The sequence below is a fragment of the Lagenorhynchus albirostris genome, chromosome 13 (assembly GCF_949774975.1).
Source record: "Lagenorhynchus albirostris chromosome 13, mLagAlb1.1, whole genome shotgun sequence".
NCBI lineage: Eukaryota > Metazoa > Chordata > Mammalia > Artiodactyla > Delphinidae > Lagenorhynchus > Lagenorhynchus albirostris.
The window spans coordinates 24,519,364-24,541,138 of record NC_083107.1 but is presented as its reverse complement, the minus strand read 5'-3'; the positions used below and the strand labels follow the sequence as shown (position 1 = coordinate 24,541,138).

General features: G+C 36.2%; 1 protein-coding gene across 1 annotated transcript; it reads left to right on the top strand.

Annotated features, from left to right (window-relative positions):
- The first annotated feature begins 1,386 nt into the window (after positions 1-1,386).
- On the top strand, positions 1,387-12,673 carry MRPL19 (mitochondrial ribosomal protein L19). The gene is made up of 6 exons (XM_060169494.1): positions 1,387-1,497; positions 1,690-1,807; positions 4,442-4,560; positions 4,775-4,909; positions 8,010-8,191; positions 8,319-12,673. The coding sequence occupies exons 1-6, from the start codon at positions 1,395-1,397 to the stop codon at positions 8,538-8,540; spliced, it is 879 nt and encodes a 292-aa protein (XP_060025477.1). The 5' UTR covers positions 1,387-1,394; the 3' UTR covers positions 8,541-12,673.
- The last annotated feature ends 9,102 nt before the right edge of the window (positions 12,674-21,775 follow it).

Genomic DNA, 21,775 nt, shown 5'->3' with positions numbered 1-21,775 from the left:
GTCCTGCCAACCTCCCAGAATCCTTCTCACTGAATCCATCTTGGCTGAATGATGCATGTGCCACCAAGAAGGACCCTGAGTTACACTGATTGGCCAGAGACAACCCAGAAATTAACCCCATTACCACAAAACCTGAGACTGCAAGACATGTGGCAAAGCACTCTCCTGGGTTCCCTTACTCTGCTGCTCTCTGCCCAGGTGCCCCTTCTCAATAAAGTTTCTTGCTTTGTCAGCACCTGTCTCCTCCACAATTCATTTCTGAGTGTTAGACAAGAGCCCTGGAAGGGGTCCCCCTTCCACAACAGAAGAATGCTCACAATGGAAGGGAGTGTTAGGGAGTGTTTCAAAGGAGGAAAAATACCAGGTGCACAATATAACACTAACTAATAAGTAATCATTTGTAAAAGCAGTTAACTAGGAAAAGAAATCACTTGTGGGGCAAGTGAAAGAAAGTGAGTAGAGCATAAAATAATGGAGACTAAAACTGCTTTAGCTAGCTTTCAGCTGCAACATTCTATGCTGGATTCTCCTTTTCAAGCCCCTTCATGAATATGCATATATGGCCCAACCCCTTCATGAATATGCATGTACCCTTAGCTTAAGATTTCTTCAAATTTGCTGTGCAGGGAGACACTGCTTTGGGAAAGATCCCAGGTGTTCCCCTTACTTGCTGTAAGTAATACATCCTTCCTTCTGATATTGGCTTGGTTGTGTCTCTTGTCTCAACACCCAACAAAAGGTGAACCCAGTTTTCAGGGTAATATAATCCCTACCTACAGTTGCTCAGCCCAGACTCAAGTTTAGCTCCTCAAGGGAGTAATGCTCTCTGTAGTCTCATGGACTTTGCCACTCCTTCTGTCAGGAACCATTTTCTTTTCCTTTTTTTGCATTCAACGAAGAGTGAGGACCAGCTAGATGATGAGAGAAAATGGTGAGCAAAAGACAAACTCCATGCCCTCAGGAGCTTACAGTATAATGGCGGAGTTAGACGCTAATCCAATAATTACACAAGTAATTAAAAATTAAGTTAAACTAAAAATTAAAATTGCAAATGACATCAGAGCTGCTAATGGCAGAATGAGAGCCTATAATAAGAATTTTGACATACTGAAGTCTTGCCTGAGAAATTGAAGGTAGAGTTGATTCAAAGAGGGAGGAAATCCTTCTAGGCTGAGAGAACACTCCCGCAGAGTGATATAACTTGGCACATGAGCAGAACTAGAGAAATACAGTGCACTTTCCCTAAGATATCCGGGCCCTTGTGGGGAGTGGGGGTGGGGTGGGTGGAGAAAGACTTGGCTATTTTGTCCCTTAGCAGGCGCCATCTGGCTCAGGTGACCGCGACCTTGTCGCACTGATTACTGGGAGTTGTAGTCTCGACTGAGGGAGCAAGCATGGCGGCCTCTATTGCCAGAGGCTGCCGGGCTGCAATGGCCCTGGGCTGGACCTTTCGATGCGCCTGGGCTCTGCGCCCTGCGCCGGCCTCTGTCGCCTGCCGTAAGTGCAGCGGGGCTTGCTAGCCGGGGACAGAAGGAGCTTAGGGTCAGGCTAGAGGGAGGCGATTCTGGAAGTCAGGGGCGACATGGGAGGAGGCCTCTCGTGGGACCGCGCATAGGAGGCGATTGCAAGGTTTCGCGGGAGCTCTGGGCTGGCGCGAGCAGTCTTGACCTCTGTGGTGCGCTTCCGCAGAGGCCCTCGCGGGGCCGAGCCGGCGGCAGATCACTGGACCTTCTGAGCCCGGCGCGTTCCAGCCACCGCCGAAACCGATTATCGTGGACAAGCGCCGTCCCCAGCGCCGGGAAAGCAGGTGAGAGCCCCGACCTGGACGCGATTCCTGCCTTTTGGGTCTGTGCGCTCTAGAACCTGTAGTTGCTTCCGAGGTCTGAAACGGGTCTTATCCTGGGGTCTGGAACTCCCAGATAAGAGCTTGTGTGCAGGATTCATGTATGCGTGAAACGCACCCAACTCAGGTTTGACTTCCTCGCTTCTCCCAAGCCGGCATTGAACTTTCTCTGCAGTCATATTAGAATTTCAAGTAGGGATTCCCCAGATTTGAGGCTCTTTGGCCCGTATCGAGAATTTTTCTGTGAAATACATTGTATTTTACCTGTTGACGTTAAGGAACGGATCTTTTCTCCCTAGGTGAAATGGATTGGCCAGAACTCACCCTGTTTTAGTTTCCTAACTAACTGTGTTTTAGTGTCCCTGTAAAAGCGATACGGTGGTAAAAATTTATACCAATTTGTTTCTGAAATTTGCTCTTCAAAACAGTGTGCTTAAAAGCCTGGTTCACTTAAGCAGGCAGTGGTAACTTTGTAGGTACGTGTAAATTTAGATGATCTAGGATTTGCAGAAACTGTTTCTGTAGAATTGTATAACAACCTTATTAAAAAGCGAATTTTAGGGGGGAAAATTGGTGTGACTTAGGCTTTATGAAAGGACTCTATATTGTCGATTCGATTATCTCTGCATATGTATTTGTGTTTAATATTTAAAATATTCTGTGGTTCTAAGTTGAAATAAACTTGAATTTATGGAACCTAGAGATTCAGAAAAGATTTCTCAGTACAACTTTTTTTTTAAGGTGGAAAAGGAATATTTCTCTTAAATGGCAACACAATATAATTCAGTTAAATGGGAGTAACTACTTTGGGAAACAATTTGACAAAATTTAGTAAGTTTGAGGTTGTCTGTACCTTCCCACCCAGACAGTATACAACTTAAGGAAAGTAATATGTACAAGGAGACATGTACAAAAATGAACACAAAAGTAATGTTTGTAATAAAAGTTTAGACGCAGCCTAGATATCCTTCAGTAGGTGAATGAGCAAATACATTCTCATAATGGACTATTATACAGCAGTGAAACATGAATGAACTAGAGTTAACATGGATGAACTTTAACTATGATGTGTGAAAAAAGCAACCTGCAGAAGAATTGACAAGTATGGTAGCATTTTTGTATTGCCTAGACATACATACATATGTAAAGTATAAAAAAATATACAGGGGAAATTCTCTACTTTCACAGAGCAGTCAAACCTAGTTTTCCCAATAGCCATTCAAGCTGACATTATGTGTCTCCTGATGTGATGGAATAAGAAGATCACATCATCACCTCTGTAATATTTTTACCAAAAATGTATATCCTTGGTCTAGGTATGTGGAAACAGTAAACAAATTCAGATCCAGGGATGGTTTATAAGATGATCAGCTTTGACTCTTCAAAAAAGTCAATGTAACAAAAATGCAAATATGAGGAAGAGTACTAGTTTAAGAGACTAACAACCAGATATAATATGTGAAGCTTGATTGTAGCTTGGATTGAGCAACAAACAGCTATAAAAGACCTTTTCCAGGACCAATTAGGTACATTTAAATATGAACTGTATTAGATTATACTACTGAATTAATGCTGAAGTTCTTAGGTGTCATAAAAGTATTGTGATAAATGTAAGAGAAAGTCCTTATTCTTAGCAGAAGCCTTCTAAAGTTTGAGGGATGAAATGGCTTGCTGTTTGACATTTTCAAATGGTTCTGGAAAAAAATTATATGTACATGTAAAGCAAATACGGCAAAATGTTGGCAGTAGGTGAAATTAGGTGAAGTATATATGGGTGTTCATTGTATTACTATTCCATCTTTTTGGTAGGTTTGAAACATTTTAAAGTAGGAAATTGAGGAAAAGGAAGAAATTCATAGGAATAATCATCACACAAAATTTAGTTAATTACCCCACAGTAATTAACTATGGGGGTAGGGAGGGGTGCACAGGGGCTTCAACTACATTGTTAATTTATTCCTTGAGATGGGTGACAGGGACATATATTTTCATTGTAATGTCATTTATACTTTTCTACAGATTAGATATTTCATAATGACTTTAAAATCAGTTGGCTAATAGGGAGATTATTTTTAAAGCTAGTTTACAATTGATGATTTATATGTTTATATCTTTTCCAACATAATTTACTATAACATGTACAACTCAGTGTGAGGCCTGTGGGTCACAGGCTTTGGAATCTGACAGACATGATAAGTTTATAGCTAATGTAGTAATAAGTCTGTTAATCTTGGCTTGATAAGTTTATAGCTAATGTAGTAGTAGGTCTGTTGTTTACTGTCTCCAAGCTTCATTTTCTTCATCTGTAATAAGGAGATGATGACACCAAACTCACCTTGTTGTTGTAGGGATTAAGTTATGCTATAGATGTTTAATAAAGCTTTTAACACAATGCCGGGTGAGTACTCAGAAATTGTTAGCTATTTTCATGAGAATTGACAACAGTTTTAGAAATAAGATGGACTTTTCTTATTTAGAGAAGGAAGAATAAAACATGTCAGCATCCTAATCTTTCACTTTTTTTGGTAAAGCAATGGTTTCTTTTTTAGTGGTCTTTTAAGTTTGCTTTTAATTTATTTTACTCTATATTTTTCACAGGTTCTTGAGTCCTGAATTCATTCCTCCAAGGGGAAGAACAAATCCTCTGAAATTTCAAATAGAAAGAAAAGATATGTTAGAAAGGAGAAAAATACTCCACATTCCAGAGTTCTATGTTGGTCAGTAAGAGCTGGATGCTTTTATTATTAGTGGTTGGAGGGTTAGTTTTCTCGACAAAGAGAAAATTGTTTTTCACCTATCTGTGTTTTGCCCATATGAGGTACTTATTCCTAATATTATATTAAAATATTTAGGAACTTTGAAGTTACCTGGAAATGCTGTTGTTTGATTCTGTGTCTCATGTAAAAGTTCACTTTTGTTTTGAATTTGGAGGAAGCATTCTTCGTGTTACTACTGCTGACCCATATGCCAATGGAAAAACAAGCCAGTTTCTGGGAATTTGCATCCAGAGATCAGGAACAGGACTTGGAGCTACTTTTATCCTTAGGAATACTATTGAAGGACAAGGTAGGCTTCATTTCATTATTTTGATTTTCTGGAAAATGTTATCTCAGGAAGTCTTTTTTATTTTCTGCATCCTGGGTGAAGACATCTGGAACTTGAAAGTGAAAGGGAGCTCGGAGGGATGACAGGGAGCCTGTGGCCTAAGAATGGTATGAGAATTGAGGTTGCTGAGTAAATACAGTTGGTGCTTTGCTTTCTCCTGAAGGCTTCTTTTGTTACAGGGACAACAACCATTAGAGGTAGACTTTCCAAATCATGGCAACATCAAAGGAGGAGACAAGTGACTATAAAGCAGTATGGGGGCATTCATTTTAGGAGCAAATAACCCTTGAAAACATTAAGATAATCATAATGATGTCCTTGCAAGTTAACTTTCTCCTAAAATGAATGGCCCCCATTTTGCTTTATATTACAACAGTCACCACAATTATTAGTTTTATAAGAATTGGAGGAATTTTTTAAAATGCAAAATTACATTTGCTATGTCAATAAGATAGGGGAACAGTGGTAAAATTCTAGAAAAATTATGAATCAAAATGGCAGGAACATGGATGGACTTGGAGGGTATTATGCTAAGTGAAATAAGTCAGATGGAGAAAGACCAGTACTGTATGTTATCACTTCTATGTGGAACCTAAGAATACAACAAACTAGTGAATATAACAAAAAAGAAGCAGACTCACAGGTATAGAGAACAAACCAGTGGTTGCCAGTGGGGAGTGGGAAGAGGAGAGTGATGATATAGGGATAGGGGATTAAGAGGTACAAACTGTTATGTATAAAATAAGCTACAAGGATATATTGTACAGCATGGAGAATATAGCCAATATTTTATAGTAACTATAAATGGAGTATAACTTTTAAAAATTGTGAATCACTATATTATATACTTGTAACATATAATATTGTATAGCAACTATACTTCAATAAAATAAATAAAATAAACATGAATAAAACTAAAAAAAACCTTTTTTTAAGAAATAAAGACAAAAAAATTGGCAGGAACAGTACATTTTTCATACTTAAAGTTGTGTGCTTCATGGTCCCCAACAGTGAAGTAGTATATTGAAAGAAATTGAACATATGAGAATCGTTGCTGTCTTCCTTATCCTATAATGACCTGTGGTGCTGTGCATGTAGGAACTCAGCAGAACTTGATTACAGAAACTTGGGCCAACAATCAGGTTGTGTACTTGGAGAAATCTTGTAATAGAAAGGCAGGAGCAAAGGTGTGATAGACCTGAGATGATTTTTTTCTTTAAAATTGAGATAATAGTTTCTACCTCCCAGGGTTGTGGTCAGTTTATTGTGATGTTCTATATGAAGTACTGGACACAGAATACTCAAAAGTATTAGTTCTCTCTTGCTATTTTCTACCATTAACATTTTGACTGTTTGTGGCCTGCCTGTACCTTCCCCATTGATACTTCCTACTTTGATGATTCTTTCTAGTCCATTGGCTTTAAATACCATCCATGTGGTATTAACTTCCCAGATTTATGTGTCAGGGACTGACCCTTTCCTTGTTCCAAATTTGCACATACAACTACCTATTTGACATCTGCATTTGGGCACCTTATAAGCATAAAACAAGTTCAAAACAGAACTCTTTGTTTCCTTCACAATGTGTTCTTTTAACAGTTTTTTCTATTTCCATAAGTTGTACCACTCCACACCCATTTATTTAAACCCAAAACTTAGGAGCTATTTTTAGTTATTCCCTTTCACACATCCAGTCAATCAGCAAGTTTTCATGGCTTAATTTCTAAAAATTTTATCCCAATTTTGCCCGTTTCTCCATCTCCATTGCTACCACTCTTGTCCACGCCACCATCATCTCCTGCCTGCAGCTGTGCAGTATCTCTGGCTTACTTTCCTGGCCCACCAAGTTACTTTGCTCCAGCCAAATGGACCTTTTTCTAGTTTTTCCAACATGGCAGGTTTGTTAAGACCCCAGAGCCTCTGCATTTGCTGTTCTTTCTGACTGGAGCATTCTTGGCTCTTTATAGTATCAACTTAAATGTTATCTTTTCTGAGAGGCTTTCCCTGACTATACTATTTAAAGTTGCCCCTGGGAATTCCCTGGTGGTCCACTGGTTAGGACCCAGTGCTCTCACTGCCAGGGGCCCAAGTTCGATTCCTAGTCAGGGAACTAAGATCCCGCAAGCCATGCGGTGTGGCATGCATGCATACATACATACATACATAAATTTGCCCCCTCCCCAGTCACAGTGTCATCACCCTGTATTGTCTTCACTATATGAAAGTACCTTGTTGGTTTATTTATCATTTGTCATCCACTAGAATGTAGGCTTTATGAGAAGAGAAGGATTTTGCCTATTTTGATTTTGCTATAGGCACAGCTCCTAAATCAGTGCCTATAACAGAATAGATGTACAGTGGATTCTGGATTAAATCCTGATATTAAACACTTGATGTTAACATTGATCATATGTTTTACTATTTCTATTTCTCTTGGGATTATTCCAGGAAACCTCAGAATACACTCTTCCTTTTAAATGTTTGATGATACAGATGATATATATTAACCTTTTATGTCAGCATCTTGGAAACACTCAAAGCTGTTTCTCCTGTGGAGGGCTCCAGAGTGTTAACAAACCTAGGCCATCTTAAGAGGACTTCTAAATCAAAGTTAGAATTTAAAAATGTACTTAGTCTTTTTGCATCATTAATTCTGTTGCTCAAAATGTAGAAGATAAGAGTCAAAATGTCGAAGATAGAGTTTTATTTAAGTAATTGGGAAATAAACAAGAACATAGCAAAGTGAAGAATTGTTCAAACTTCCAACTAATTTAATACTATCAAAATCGAGGAGATAAATGGCTCAATATATTTATAGAAGACAGTTTTCTTTAGACTTTATCATTCTAATTCAGGTTTTCTCATTTTTTAATCTACATGGATTTGTTCATTTCTATTTCTTTCAATAATCTTCATTTTAAAGATTACAAATTTATATCACATTTCCTACATGCAAAACCCTGAGCTAATTCAATTCCTTCATGAAATAGCTTTTTTATAGTATGAGGTGTATGCAGGAATCTGAATTTAGATTATAAGAATATGTTTTCTTCTCTTTTAGGTGTTGAGATTTGCTTTGAACTTTATAATCCTCGAATCCAGGAGATCCAAGTAGTCAAATTACAGAAACGGCTGGATGATAGCTTGCTATACTTGCGAGATGCCCTTCCTGAATACAGCACTTTTGATATGAATATGCAGCCAATAGCACAAGAACCTAGCCAAGAAGTTCCTGTTAATCAGGTATAAGTTGTACATTTGGAACTGGAAGTTCAAGTATAAACTAAGAATCATCTTAAAGAAAACTTCTAGAAGAATTTTTGCTTGCAACTGTCAGCCTAATTTGTTCCTTTCCTTATATCTTCCTTAGCTGAAAGTAAAAATGAAGCCCAAGCCGTGGTCCAAACGCTGGGAACGTCCAAAATTTAATATTAAGGGGATCAGATTTGACCTTTGTTTAACTGAAGAGCAAATGAAGGAAGCCCAGAAGTGGAGTCAGCCATGGCTTGAGTTTGATATGATGAGGGAATATGACACTTCAAAAATTGAAGCTGCAATATGGGATGAAATTGAAGCATCGAAAAATTCCTGATCTGAGAATGAGTTTGGTTACTTGCAGAGGATATACTGACTCTCAGAGGATTTATTTAGAAACGAATTTAATCTCATATATAAGGACATAGTCATTAAATCAACCAAACATTCATTATTTTATGAATATTATTTTAAAAATTAACACACCAGTTTATTACTTTAAAAAGAAAAATGTACATGCCAGGTGGTCTGATGTCCATTCTCTTAATGGAGGCAAAGCTACAATAGAGTCAAACTGTTACCAGAATGGTCTTCATTGAGCTTGGAATCTGAGCAGGGAAGTGGATAGGATGATTTTTTAAATTTGTGAAGTAAATTATAAATTCAAAAAGCATATGATTTAAAGAGTAATAATAAAATGAGCATTCATATACCCACCATCAGGTTAAGAAGTGAAACATTTGTAATATCTAAGAAGGTCAAGAAATAGAGCATTTACTAGAATCTAAGAAGACTCTTGTGTGTTGTAATTGCATCCCTCCCCTCTTACAGATGTAGGCACTATCCTGACTTTGTGTTAATCATTCCTTTGCATTTCTTTTATTTTATTACATATACATACACTCTTAAACAATATATTTACTTCTGAAAAATCTGTTGGCAGGTATTAAAGGGCAACATTGTCATTATTACATGAAAGCTTCAGGGAGAGCATAATGAAGTCTTGGGGTCATAGTCTGGCTTCAGCTTCCATGAGAGTTTACAAAAGTCACTTTTGAGGAAGTTCGTGGCTAAGGTCATGAGTGAGTCCTGCTAAATAGAAGGCTCACCAGAGGGTATCTGGAAGGGCCTATAGTGTGCACTGCCTAATTGATGGTCTGACAAAAATGTGGTCAGAGGGAGTAGACTTCTTTGTATTTACTGGTTCTCAGTCCATGAGGAATTAAATTCTAGCTCAAAGGAGTAGGTCAAGACAGTACTTCCGTAGGGTGATGTGAGTGTCTTTGCTGATCCTTGTAGCTGAGATGGAATGGAAAGCTGGCATGTAATCATACATGGTAAAGACCAACCTACAGATAATTAGGACCAGTTTCACCTGGGCATGCTGTTCCTCAAGTTTAAGAGTACAGTACTAGCACTGATCTTGATGAGTGTAACCATTAACCTGTCTCTTGAATCATTCTGCTTAAATCTATGTTCTTGTGCCTAAGCTTTTGGGATTTGCATTTACTCTTCTCCTGTGCTGATCTGTTTTCTGGATTTTTTTGTTTTCCATTTTATTGGCTTTATTGTTTTCCATTTTGGTGAAGCACACCCTTTGTTAGCTTCTAGAGAAAGTATCAATATATAGGTAAATTTTTTGACCTTGCATATCTATCATATTTGATTAATATTTTATAAAATTCTGGGTGGGAGATAATTTTCCTTCAGAATTTTGAAAGTATTGCTTCATTGTCTTATTTCCAGTTGTGTTGAGAAATCCAAAACCATTTTGATTTCTGCTCTTTGAATGTGACTTGAAAGCTTTGTAGAATACCTTGGTTCTCAGGGTAGTGCAATTTCGCAGCGATGTGCCTTGGTGTGGGTCTATTTTTATTCATTATCTTAGGTGTTTGATGAACTCTTTCCATGCGATAGCTCATATCTTTCAGTTCTGGGAAACTTTCAGTGTTCATTGATTTCCTCTCCTCTGCTTCTCTCTTTCTGGAACTGATATTTTGATGTTGGATTGGATCTCTGTTTTCCTACCCTCTCTCCATCTCTTCTTTAGCTCTTTGATTCAGTCTTCCAACTCTTTGCTATATTTTTAGATCTCAAGATCCCTTTATGATTTCTGAAAGTTCCTTTTCTTATATAGTACTCAGTTCTTATTTTATATTCTTGTCTATGGATTTGTTCTGTTACCATTGAGGATGTTCGTGATAGTGTTTGTGTTTGTTTTTAGTATTTATTTATCTTTATTTTTTTTGGCTGTGTTGGGTCTTAGTTGTAGCACACAGGATCTTCGTTGAGACATGCGGATCTTTCGTTGGCAGTGTGCGGGCTTCTCTCTAGTTGTGGCACAGGGTCCAGGGCCTGTGGACTCCGTAGTTGTGGTGCGTGGGCTCTGTAGTTTGTGGCACGTGGACTCTCTCATTAAGGCACACGAGCTCAGTAGTTGTGGAGCACGGGCTTAGTTGCCCCATGGCATTTGGGATCTTAGTTTCCTGAGCAGGGATTGAACCCACGTCCCCTGCATTGGAAGGTGGATTCTTTACCACTGGACCACCAGGGAAGTCCCTATGTTCTTTCTTTTGAAATTGTTTTTCTGTAGAATCTGTTAACTCCAAATTTCTTCTCATGTATTTATTTCTTTTTCTATGTTTTAGGCTTTTCTAGGACATCTGGCAATCCTTGGCTGTCTACTTATGGTAGACATACAGTGGACTATAAAGCTGATTAGAAGCCTTGGACTTGTGGAAGGGGTTTGCTTTAGGGTTATCTGGGTGGGCTTTTTTTGGGTGGGCTCCTCCACATGAATATCTTGCTTTGGTCAGATTCTCCAGAGTAGAGGTTTCCAGTTTCCTTCCTGGAGGCTAAGGGTCTGTCTGCTAGTGTTCCAGTTGCCATATTGGAGAAGAACAGGCTTTCTGGCACTCTACATTTTTATGGCCATCCTGTCCATCCCCTCCCACACATACACTTTTGGCTTAGTACCCAGTGCCTGCAGTCCAGAAAACTGCTTTAACTGCTCTAGAGAATAAACCTCTGGACTTTAGCTGGTGTGGGGGAGGGCCAGACAAGCAGTGGTGGGGAGTTGGGAAAGGGATATCAGGAATATAACCTCCAAATAGTTTTCATCACGTTCTCATTATTTTAGCCACTGTCCAGTACCCCCTGAGGTACTGCATCTGCCGACTGGCAATTGTGAGAGGTGAATTGGGTTGATTCTCATCTTTCTCCACTGCTGGCTTGATTTGCCTTTCTTGAGTCTGCCAGTCCATGCATATGCTTTTTCAGCTTTCAAAATTTTGTTTTGCTTGTTTCTTGTTCTGTTCTCTGTTGTGGTTTTATATCTCATCCATATGTTTCTCAACATTTTGTACTACTTTCATCTTGTCCTGTTTTCTCCTTCCTTGAGGGTTTGTCTTTTTCCCTGTGGTATATTCTAGTGGTTATTTGAATAATTCATCTGACAAATTAACCTATTTAGCCACTTTCCCCAGTAATAGATTTCTTTTGAGAGAAATATTCAGATATTAACGCTTGGGATTCTTAACATTCAGTGCTACCTTGCTCTTTCACTAAAAATTACACAGCCATCTAACTATTTTCAAAAAGCAATGAATATACCATCATACACTTATTTAGATTACTTGCTGAGATAGCCTCTCAAAGTAAAATTTTAACAGCCTATATCCTATATTTTTCTTCTGTTTAACTTGTCAGAAGAGAATCATTAACGCTTGTTCATTTTTTTACCTTGATAAACACGCTGCAGTCTTCTTGGTAGAAGGGCAGATGAATGGTACATTTCGAGATCTAAAGCTGTGCAAATGTATGATTGGCTCATAAGTACATGTGCTCATAACAACAAAGCAAGTCATGTTTTTACTCTGTAAGATTCTCTTTAAAATTCTTGTGAATTTTCCCTCAGAAAAAACAAATCTTAATACATTAAATTTTTTATTGTGGTAATATATATGTATATTTTACCATAATAAAATTGTTATTAAAAATGTTTAAATAATATATATAACATAAAATTTATCATTTTAACCATTTTTAAATGTACAGCTTCAGTGTCATTAATTACATTCATGTTGCACAGCCATCACCATTATCTTCAAAACTTTTTCATCACTCCAGAGAGGAACTCTAACCAGTAAGTAATAACTCCCTATTCCTCTCTCCCCATCAGCTCCTGGTAAGCTCTTATCTACTCAATTTCGATATGAATTTACCTATTCTGCTTCTTATAAGTGGAATCATACAATATTTGTTCTTTTGTGCCTGGCTTATTTTGTTTAATATGTTTTCAGGATTCATCCATGTTATAGCATGTATCAGAATTTCATTCCTTTTTATGTCTAAATAATCTATTGTATATGTATGCCATATTTTTGTTATCCATTCATCTGTTGATGAACACTTGAGCTATTTCCACCTTTTGGTTATTATGAATATGCTGCAATAAACACTGATATACAAGTTTCTCTTTGAGTTGCTTTTTTAATATTTTGAAAATATATACTCCAGATATATACATACCTTGGAGTAGAATTGCTGGATCATATATTTTGAAATTTTCCTTATACTTTCTTCTTTGACCTATTGGTTTTTAAAGAGTGTGTTGTTTAATTGCCACATTTAATATGCCACAAGTGAATTTTCCACTTTTCCGTTTGTTATTGATTTCTAGCTTCATTCCATTGTGGTCAGAGAAGATACTTAGTATGATTTCAGTCTTTTAAAATGTACTGAAAATTGTTTTGTGGCCTAACATATGGTCTATTCTGGAGAATGTGCCTTGCGCCCTTGAGAAACGTATATTTTATTGTTGTTGGGTGGAGTGTTTTATATATGTCCATTAGGTCTAGTTTGTTTATAGTGTTATTCAAGTCTTCTGTTTCCTCATTGATCTTCTGTCTAAAGGTTTTATCCATTTTTTGACAGTGAAATATTGAAGTTTCTAACAATTCTTATAGATCTATCCAGTTTTTAATTCTATCAATGTTTGCTTCATATATTTTGTGGGGGGCTCTGTTGGTGCATAAATTATATCTTCTTGATGAAGTGACTTTTTTTATCAATATGTAATATACATTTTTGTTTCTTAAAACAATTTTTGGCTTACAATCTATTTTATCTAATACTAATCTAATACCCACTCCAATTCTCTTTTGGTTACTATTTGCACAGAATGTCTTTTTCTATCCTTTCACTTTCAACATATCTGTGTCTTTAGAGCTAAAGTGAGTCTTTTATAGACAGCATATAGCTGGATCATTTATTTTTATTTCTCTTTTATCCATTTTGCCAATCTTTGCCTTCTGCTTGGAGAGTTTAATCCATTTACGTTTAAAGTAATTAGTATGGGACTTCCCTGGAAGTCCAGTGGTTAATAATTCACCTTCCAATGCAGAGGGTGCAGGTTCAATTCCTGGCTGGGGAGCTAGGATCTAACATGCCTTGTGGCCAAAAAACCAAAACATAAAACAGAAGCAATATTGTAACCAATTCAATAAAGACTTAAAAAAAAAAATTGTCCATGTCAAAAAAAATCTTAAAAAAAAATAATTAGTATAAGGAAGAACTTCTGCCATTTTATTTGTTGTCTTTATGTCTTATGCCTTTTTTGTTTCTCATTTTCTCCATTACTGTTTCCTTCTGTGTTGATTTTTTGTGGTGAATGATTATGATTCCCTTCCCATTTCCTTTTATGCATAATTGTTAAATGTTCTTTTTGTGGTTACTGTGGGGATTATAGTCAACATTATACAGTCTAACTTGAATTGATACCAATTTGAATTCAATAGCATACAAAATTGCTACTCCTATAAAATTTTGTTCTCCCTTTATTGATGTCACAAATTATATCTTCATATATTGTGTGCCTGACAATATAGGTTTATAATTATTTTGTATGCATTATAGATTTATAATTGTTTTGTATGCATTTGTCTTTTAAGTCTTGTAGGAGATAAAAAGTAGAGTTACAGACAAAATTACAACAATAATAGCTATATTTTCCCATGTATTTATCTTTACTGGAGGTCTTTATTTCATCACAAAATAGATGTAGATTCAAGTTACTTCCTAGAGTCCTTTCACTTCTGCCTGAATGACTCCCTTTAGCATTTCTTGTAGGACAGTCTAATAGCAATGAACTGCCTCAGGTTTTGTTTATCTGGGAATGTCTTTATTTCTCCCTAATTTTTGAAGGCCAGTTTTGCTAATAGGGAATTCTTGGTTGACACTACTTTTCTTTCAGCAAGTTAAATATCTCATCCCACTGCTTTCTGGCCTCCATGGTTTCTGATGAGAATTGTCTGTTAAATTTTTTGAGAATCTTTTGATCATGAGGGGTTTCTCCTCCTTTGCTGCTTTCAGGATTCTCTCTGACCTTGTCTTTTGCCAGTTTGATTATAATATGTTTTGGTGTGCACCTCTTAATTTATCCTGCTTGGACATTGAGATTCTTGGATTTTCAGATTCGTGTCTTTCATCAAATTTTGGATGTGTTTGACCATTCTTTCTTCAAATATTCTTTCTGCTCCTTTCTTTCTTCTGGGACATTCATAATGCACATGTTGGTCTTTTGGATGGTGTCCCATCAGTTTTGTAGACAGTGTTCACTTTTCTTCATTCTTTTTTTCTTTTTGCTCCACAGGCATGATCATTATAATTGTCTTGGTTTTAAGTTTGCTGATTCTTTTTTTTTGCCTGCTTATACAGGTTGTTGAACTCCTCTAGTGCTTTCTTTTAATGTCAGTTATTATACTTTTCATCCTCAGAATTTGTTTCCCTTTTATAATTTCTATGTCTTTATTGATATTCTCATTTTGTTCATATATCCCTTTTCAAATTTCCTTTTGTTCTTTGTCCATGTTTTCCTTTAGCTCTTTGAGCATGTTCAAGACAGTTATTTAAAGTCTTTGTTAATTCTGATGTCTCTACTTCTGCAGCAATTGTTTCTATTTAATTCGTTCCTTTGGATGGCCATGCATTTCTGTGTCTTTGAATGTATTGTGATTATTTTTGTTGAAAATGGGACATTTAAATATTCTAATGTGATTCTGGAAATCAGATGTGCCCTCTTTCCCTAGGGTTTTCTTCATTTTGATTATTGGACTGTAGTCGTCCATTTGGTTAATGATGTTTTCAAATTATTTTTGCAAAGAACATATTCCTTGTGTGTGATCACTGAAATCTGTTTCTTACCTTGTCTTTAGATAGTGTTTTGATAGGTTTCCTTAAAATTCAGGAGCTAAAACAAACACCCCACTCCCAGTTTTTGCAGGTTGTCACTTTTCTAGGGTACTCCCTCAACACTAAACCAGGCTTGCACTAAGCCTAACAGTTAGCCTGAATTGAAGGCTTAGGATCTTTTGGGTCTTTTTAAAGCTTGCTTCTTGCCCTGTACATTTGTGGCTTTCTAAATTTCCCTATATATGTTTTTGAATATCCTAATTGCCCAAAGTAACTCCCCACCCCTAGCTTTTTCTCCCAGTCCTTAGGTGGTCTATCATGTATCTCAACTGTAATCTTTTGACCCAGGCATTTGTGGATTGTTGGTTTGCCTTACATTCTGGCCTGAGTTTCGAGTTAGGGAAAACAGAAATGAGTGCTTTGCTTCAGTCCTTAAGGAACCCCCAGAGAGGCTAGAATATAGACATATACAATAATTTGTGAATGAGATCTGCTCTGCACCATCCAGAGACAGGGACTGAGGTTCAACACTGAGAATGAAGCTGTCATTTTCAAGATAGCTGCCACATCAAGGAGGGGTGGGGGAAGGGCAAGTAAAAATGTCACAAAGTTTTCCTAACATTTGTTTTTGTTAAATTTTTTTTCTAGTTTTATTGAGATATCATTGAGCACTGTGTAAGTTTAAGGTATATAGCTTAATGGTTTTACTTTCATATATTATGAAATGATTATCACAATAAATTTAGTTAATATCATCTCATATTTATACAAAAAGAAAAAGAATTATTTCCTTGTGATGAGAGCTTAGAATCTACTCTCTTAACAACTTTATAGTGTGCTATACAGCAGTGTTAACTATAGTCATCGAGTTGTATATTTCATCCCCAGTACTTATTTATCTCATAACTGGAAGGTTGTACTTTTTGGTCACCTTCATCCAGTTCCTCCACCTCCTGCCCCCTGCCTATAGCAACCATGAATCTGATCTATTTTTGAGTGTTTGTTTCAGTTTTACATATAAGTGAGATCATACACTTTCTCTGACTTATCTCACTTAGCATAATGCTCTTCAAATCCATTCTTGTTGTTGCGAATGGCAGGATTTCCTTCTTTTTTATGGCAGAATAATATACCATAACTTATCTATTTATCTGGCAATGGACACTTAGGTTGTTCCCATGCCTTGGCTATTGTAAATAATGCTAGTATGAACTTGAGGGTGTAGATAATTCTTTGACATAGTGTTCTCGTTTCTTTGGCTATATACCCAGGAGTAGAAGTTCTGGATCATATGGCAGTTATATTTTTAATTTTTTGAGAAATCTGCATACTATTTTCCATAGTGGCTGCACCAATATATATTTCCACAAACACTGCACAAGTGTTCACTTTTCTCCACATCCTCCTCAGCATTTGTTACCATGTGCCTTTTTGATGGTAGTCATTCTAGTAAGTGTGAGGTGATATCTCATTGTGGTTTTGATTTGCATTTCCCTAATGATTAGTGGTATTGAGCACATTTTCATGCACCTGTTGGCATATATCTTCTTTGGAAAAATGTCAGTTCAGGTGCTTTGCCCATTTTAAATTGGATTATTTGTTTTGCTGTTGCGTTGTATGAGTTCTTTATATATTTTGGATATTAACCCCTTATCAGACTAGTGGTTTGCAAATATTCTTTCCCGTTGCGTAGACTGTTTTTTCATATGTTGATCATTTCTTTTGCTCTGTAGAAGTTTTTTAGTTTGATGTCTCAGTTGTTTATTTTTTATTTTGTTGCTTGAACTTCAGGTGTCATATCCAAAAATTCATCACCACAACTCATGTAAAGGAGGATTTTTTCTGTTTTAAGGTTTCCAGTCTTACATTTAAGTCTTTAATCCATTTCATGTTAATTTTTGTGAGTGGTGAAATACAGGGGTCTAATTTCATTCTTTTACATGTGAATATCCAATTTTCCCAGCACTATTTACTGAAGAGACTGTCTTTTCTCTGTTGAGTGTTCTTGGCTGCCTTGTCAAATATTAGTTGACATATATGCATGGATATATTTCTGGGTTCTCAGTTCTGTTGCATTAGTCTTGGTGTTTGTTTTTATGCCAGGACCATACCATTTTGGTTACTAAGCTTTTTAATATAGCTTGAAATCAGGAAGTGTGATGCTTCCTGCTTCTCCTTTCTCCGGATTGCTTTGCCTCCTGTAAAAAATGCCATTGGAAGCTTAATAGGTATTACACTGAATTGATAGATGGCTTTGGGTAGTATGGGCATTTTAACAGTATTCATTCTTCCAATCCATGAACATGGGATACCTTTCCATTTACTTACGTCTTCTCCAGTTTCTTTCATCAGCATCTTAAGTGAGAGATCTTTTACCTCCTTAAGTTTATTCTAAAGATTTTCTAATTGTTTTTGATGCTATTGTAAAGGGGATTGTTTTCTTTATTTCTTTTTCAGATAATAGTTGTTAGTGTACAAAAACACCACAGATTTTTGTTTGTTAATTTTGTATCCTGCAACTTCACTAAATTTATTGATTAGTTCTAATACATTTTTTTTGGGGGGGTGGCATCTTTAGGATTATAAAATCACATCATCTGCAAATATAGTCAATTTTACTTCTTTCTTTCCAATTCTGATGCCTTTTATTTCTTTTTCTTGCCTGATTCCTCTGGCTAGGACTTCCAGTACTTTATTGAAGAGGAATGATGAGAGTGGGCAACATTGCCTTGTTCCTGGTCTTAGAGGAAAAGCTTTCAATCTTTCACCACTGAGTATGATGTTAGCTGTGGTCTTGTCCTATATGGCCTATATTATGTTGCTATTTGGTTCTTCTGTACTTAATTTCCTAAAAGTTTTTATCATCAACAAATGTTGAATTTTCTCAAATCCTTCTTCTGTGTCTCTTTAGGTGATTTTTTTCTTTAATTCTATTAATGTGATATATCACATTTATCCCTTTGTGGATGTTGAGCCATCCTTACAAGGATAAATCCCACTTGATCATGGTGAATGATCCTTATAATGTGCTATTGAATTCAGTTTGCTAGTATTTTATTGAGAATTTTTGCATCCATATTCATCAGGGATATTGGCCTGTAGTTTACTTGCAGTGTCCTTTCCTGGCTTTGGTATCAGGGTAATCTTGGCCTCATAAAATAATCTTGAGAGTATTGCCTCCTCTTCAATTTTGGGAAGAACTGGAGAAGGATTAGTATTAATTCCTGTTTAAATGCTTGGTAAAATTCATGAGGGAAGCCATCTGGTCCTGGGCTTTTCTTCTTTGGGAGATTTTTGATTATTTATTCAATCTCCTTACTAATAATTGGTCTGTTCAGATTTTCTATTTCTTCCTGATTCAGTCTTGTTAGGCTGCATATTTCTAAGAATGTTTCCATTTCAAGGTTTTTCAGTTTGTTGGCATATAATTGTTCATAGTAGCTTCTTATGATCCTTTGTATTTCTGTTATATCAGTTTTAAATGTCTCCTTTTTCATTTATAATTTTGTTGTTTGAGTCCTCTCTCTTTTTTCCTTGGTTGGCTAGCTAAAGTTTTGTCAATTTTGTTTATCTTTTCAAAGAATCAACTCTTTTGTTAATATTTTCTGTTGTTTTTCTGTTCTCTATTTCATTTATTTCTGCTCTGATCTTTATTATTTCATTCCTTCTGCTAATTTTGGGCTCAGTTTGTTCTTCCTTGTCTAGTTCCTTGAGGTGTAGAGTTAGGTTGTTTATTTGAGATCTTACTTGTTTCTCAATGTAGGTGTTTTTTCTGTGAACTTCCCTCTTATAACTTCTTTTGTTGCCTGTAACTTTTGGCATATTGTGTTTCCATTTTCTTTTGTCTGAAGATAATTTTTTTATTTCTCCTTTAATTTCTTTGATCCATTGGTTGTTCAGGAGAGTGTTGTTTAACTTCCCTGTATTTGTGAGTTTTCCAGTTTCCTCCTGTTATTTATTTCTAGTTTCATACCACTGTGGTCAGAGAAAGTACTTGGTATGACTTCCATCTTCTTGAATTTGCTTAGACTTGTTTTGTGGCCTAATATATGGCCTATCCTAGAGAATGTTCCTGTGTGCTTGAGAAGAATATGCTGTTTTGGATAGAATGTTCTATATATGTCTGTTAGGTTCATTTGGTCTCTGTTGTTCAAATTCACTCTTTTCTCTTTGATTCTTTGTTTGGATGATCTATCTATTATTGAGTCAGGTATTAAAATTCGCAACTATTACTGTATTGCTGTTTACTTCTCCTTTTAGCTCTGTTAGTTTTTATTTTATATATTTAGTTGCTCTGATGTTGGGTGCATAAATATTTAGAATTGTTATATATCTTGATGGATTGACCTCTTTATAATTATATAAATGACCTTCTTTGTCTCTTTTACCATTTTTAGTTTAAAATCTATTTGGTCTGAAATAAGTATAGCAGCTACTGCCTTTTTTTATTATTATTATTTACTTGAAATATCCTTTTACATCCCATCATGCTCAATCTATGTGTATCTTATAGGCAGCATATCAATGGGTCTTTTTGTTTATCCTTCCAGCCATTCATTGTCTTTTGACAGAAGAAGTAATCTATTTTTGTTTAAAGTAATTATTGATAGGTGGGAATTACAATGGACTTTTCATTGTTTGTGTTCTGGCTGGCTGTCTGTTTTGTAGATACATTGTTCCTTGATTCTTTTCCTGTTTTTTTTTTTGTTTTGTGGTGTTTGTTTGTTTGTTTTTCTTGTTTAATGTCTTTTGGTATCAGAGTTTTTGACTTCTTTATCTTCTTTTGTGTAATCACTACAGGTTTTCCCCCTTGTAGTTATCATGAGGCCTACATAAAAATCTTAGAATTATAACACCCTATTTTATTTTATTTTATTTTTTTATAACACCCTATTTTAAACTGATAACAACTTTGATAGCATCCCTACAATTTACATTTTGACTTTTCCCCCTCATATTTTAGGTTATTGATGTTATAGTTTCTATATATTTTTTTATATTGAACAGCCAACAACAGGTTATTGTAGTTATGGTTATTTTCACTATGTTTATTTTTTTAACATTTAAACTAGAGCTGTAAGTGAATTACATACTGCCATACCATATTACAGAATCTAACTATATATCATCACCAGTGAGTTTTACACTACCTTGTTTTGTGTTCTTTTAGTTCTATTCAAAGTACTCCCTTTAGCTTCTCTTGTAAGGCAGGGTAATGCTGATGAAGTCCTTAAGCTTTTGTTTGTTTGAGAAAGTTATCTCTCCTTCATTTCTGAAGGACAGCTTTTCCAGGTATAGAATTCCTGGTTGACAGTTTTTTTGTTTGATACTTTAAAAATATTATCTCATTCTCTCCTGGCTTGATAACGTTTCTGTGAGAAATCCACCGAGACTATTACGGCGTTCCCTTGTATGTTACCTTTTTTTTTTTTTCTACTTTCAAAATTCTTTGTCTTTGATTTGACAATTTAATTATAATTTATCTCAGTGTTGTTGTCCTTTGGGGCTGATGGCTCTGAATAGATATGAATCTCATTTCTCTCCCAAGGTTATGAATGTTTTCAGCCATTGTTGCTTTAAATATACTTTTCCCCTTTCTCTTTTCCTTCTGGAGTTCCTATAATGCAGATATTGTTTCTTTTGATTGTGTACATAAGTCCCATAGGTTCTTTTCTCACTCTTTTTTTCTTTCTGTTCCTCTGATTAGATAATTTCAAGTGTCTTATAAGTCATTGATTCTTCTGCATGGTTGAGTTTGCTTTTGAAGTTCTCTGTTGACTTCTTCAGTCATTGTATTTTTCAGCTCTAGGATTTCTGGGGATTTTCTTTGGCTTTGTTTTTTGATGGTTTCTATTTCTTTCTTGTACTTCTTTTTCATGTATTTCCCCCCCTAATTTCCTTTAGTTCTTGTAGTTCACTAAATTTCTTTAAGAGCATTATTCTGAAATTTTTTTTTTCTGACAGTTTATAGATCTCCATTTCTTTAGGGTCAGTTATTAGAACTTTATTAGTTCCTTTGGTGCTGTCCTGTTTACCTGATTGTGATCCTGGACTCCTTACATTGGTATCTGTGCATCTGAGTTAGCAATCTCCTGTTCCAGACTTTTTAGGTTTGCCTTGGCAGTCAGCTCCGTTTGGGTTTTTGGACCTTTCAACTGGTAACATCTTAGGGCAGGTGGGTCTTGCTATCAGGGTCTATTTTGTGGTGAGGTCACAGCCTGAGATCTGAGGTTGGGGGAGTGCTGGTGGCTGAGAACAGTTGGAAAGGACTGCTGGCTTAGTCCCCTGCCCAAGCAAGGCTGTATAGGTTCTCTGGTTAGGGTTACTAGATGATCAGGACTGGGTGCTATACTCAGCAGTTAGCTTGCCTGATCTGGCAGG

What these genes read in the sequence shown, in the direction of transcription:
- MRPL19 (XM_060169494.1), top strand. Translation starts at nt 1,395, where the DNA reads ATGGCGGCCTCTATTGCCAGAGGCTGCCGGGCTGCAATGGCCCTGGGC. An exon ending in GCCGGCCTCTGTCGCCTGCC is followed by an intron (nt 1,498 to 1,689) that starts GTAAGTGCAGCG and finishes GCGCTTCCGCAG; the next exon opens with AGGCCCTCGCGGGGCCGAGC. An exon ending in CCCCAGCGCCGGGAAAGCAG is followed by an intron (nt 1,808 to 4,441) that starts GTGAGAGCCCCG and finishes TATTTTTCACAG; the next exon opens with GTTCTTGAGTCCTGAATTCA.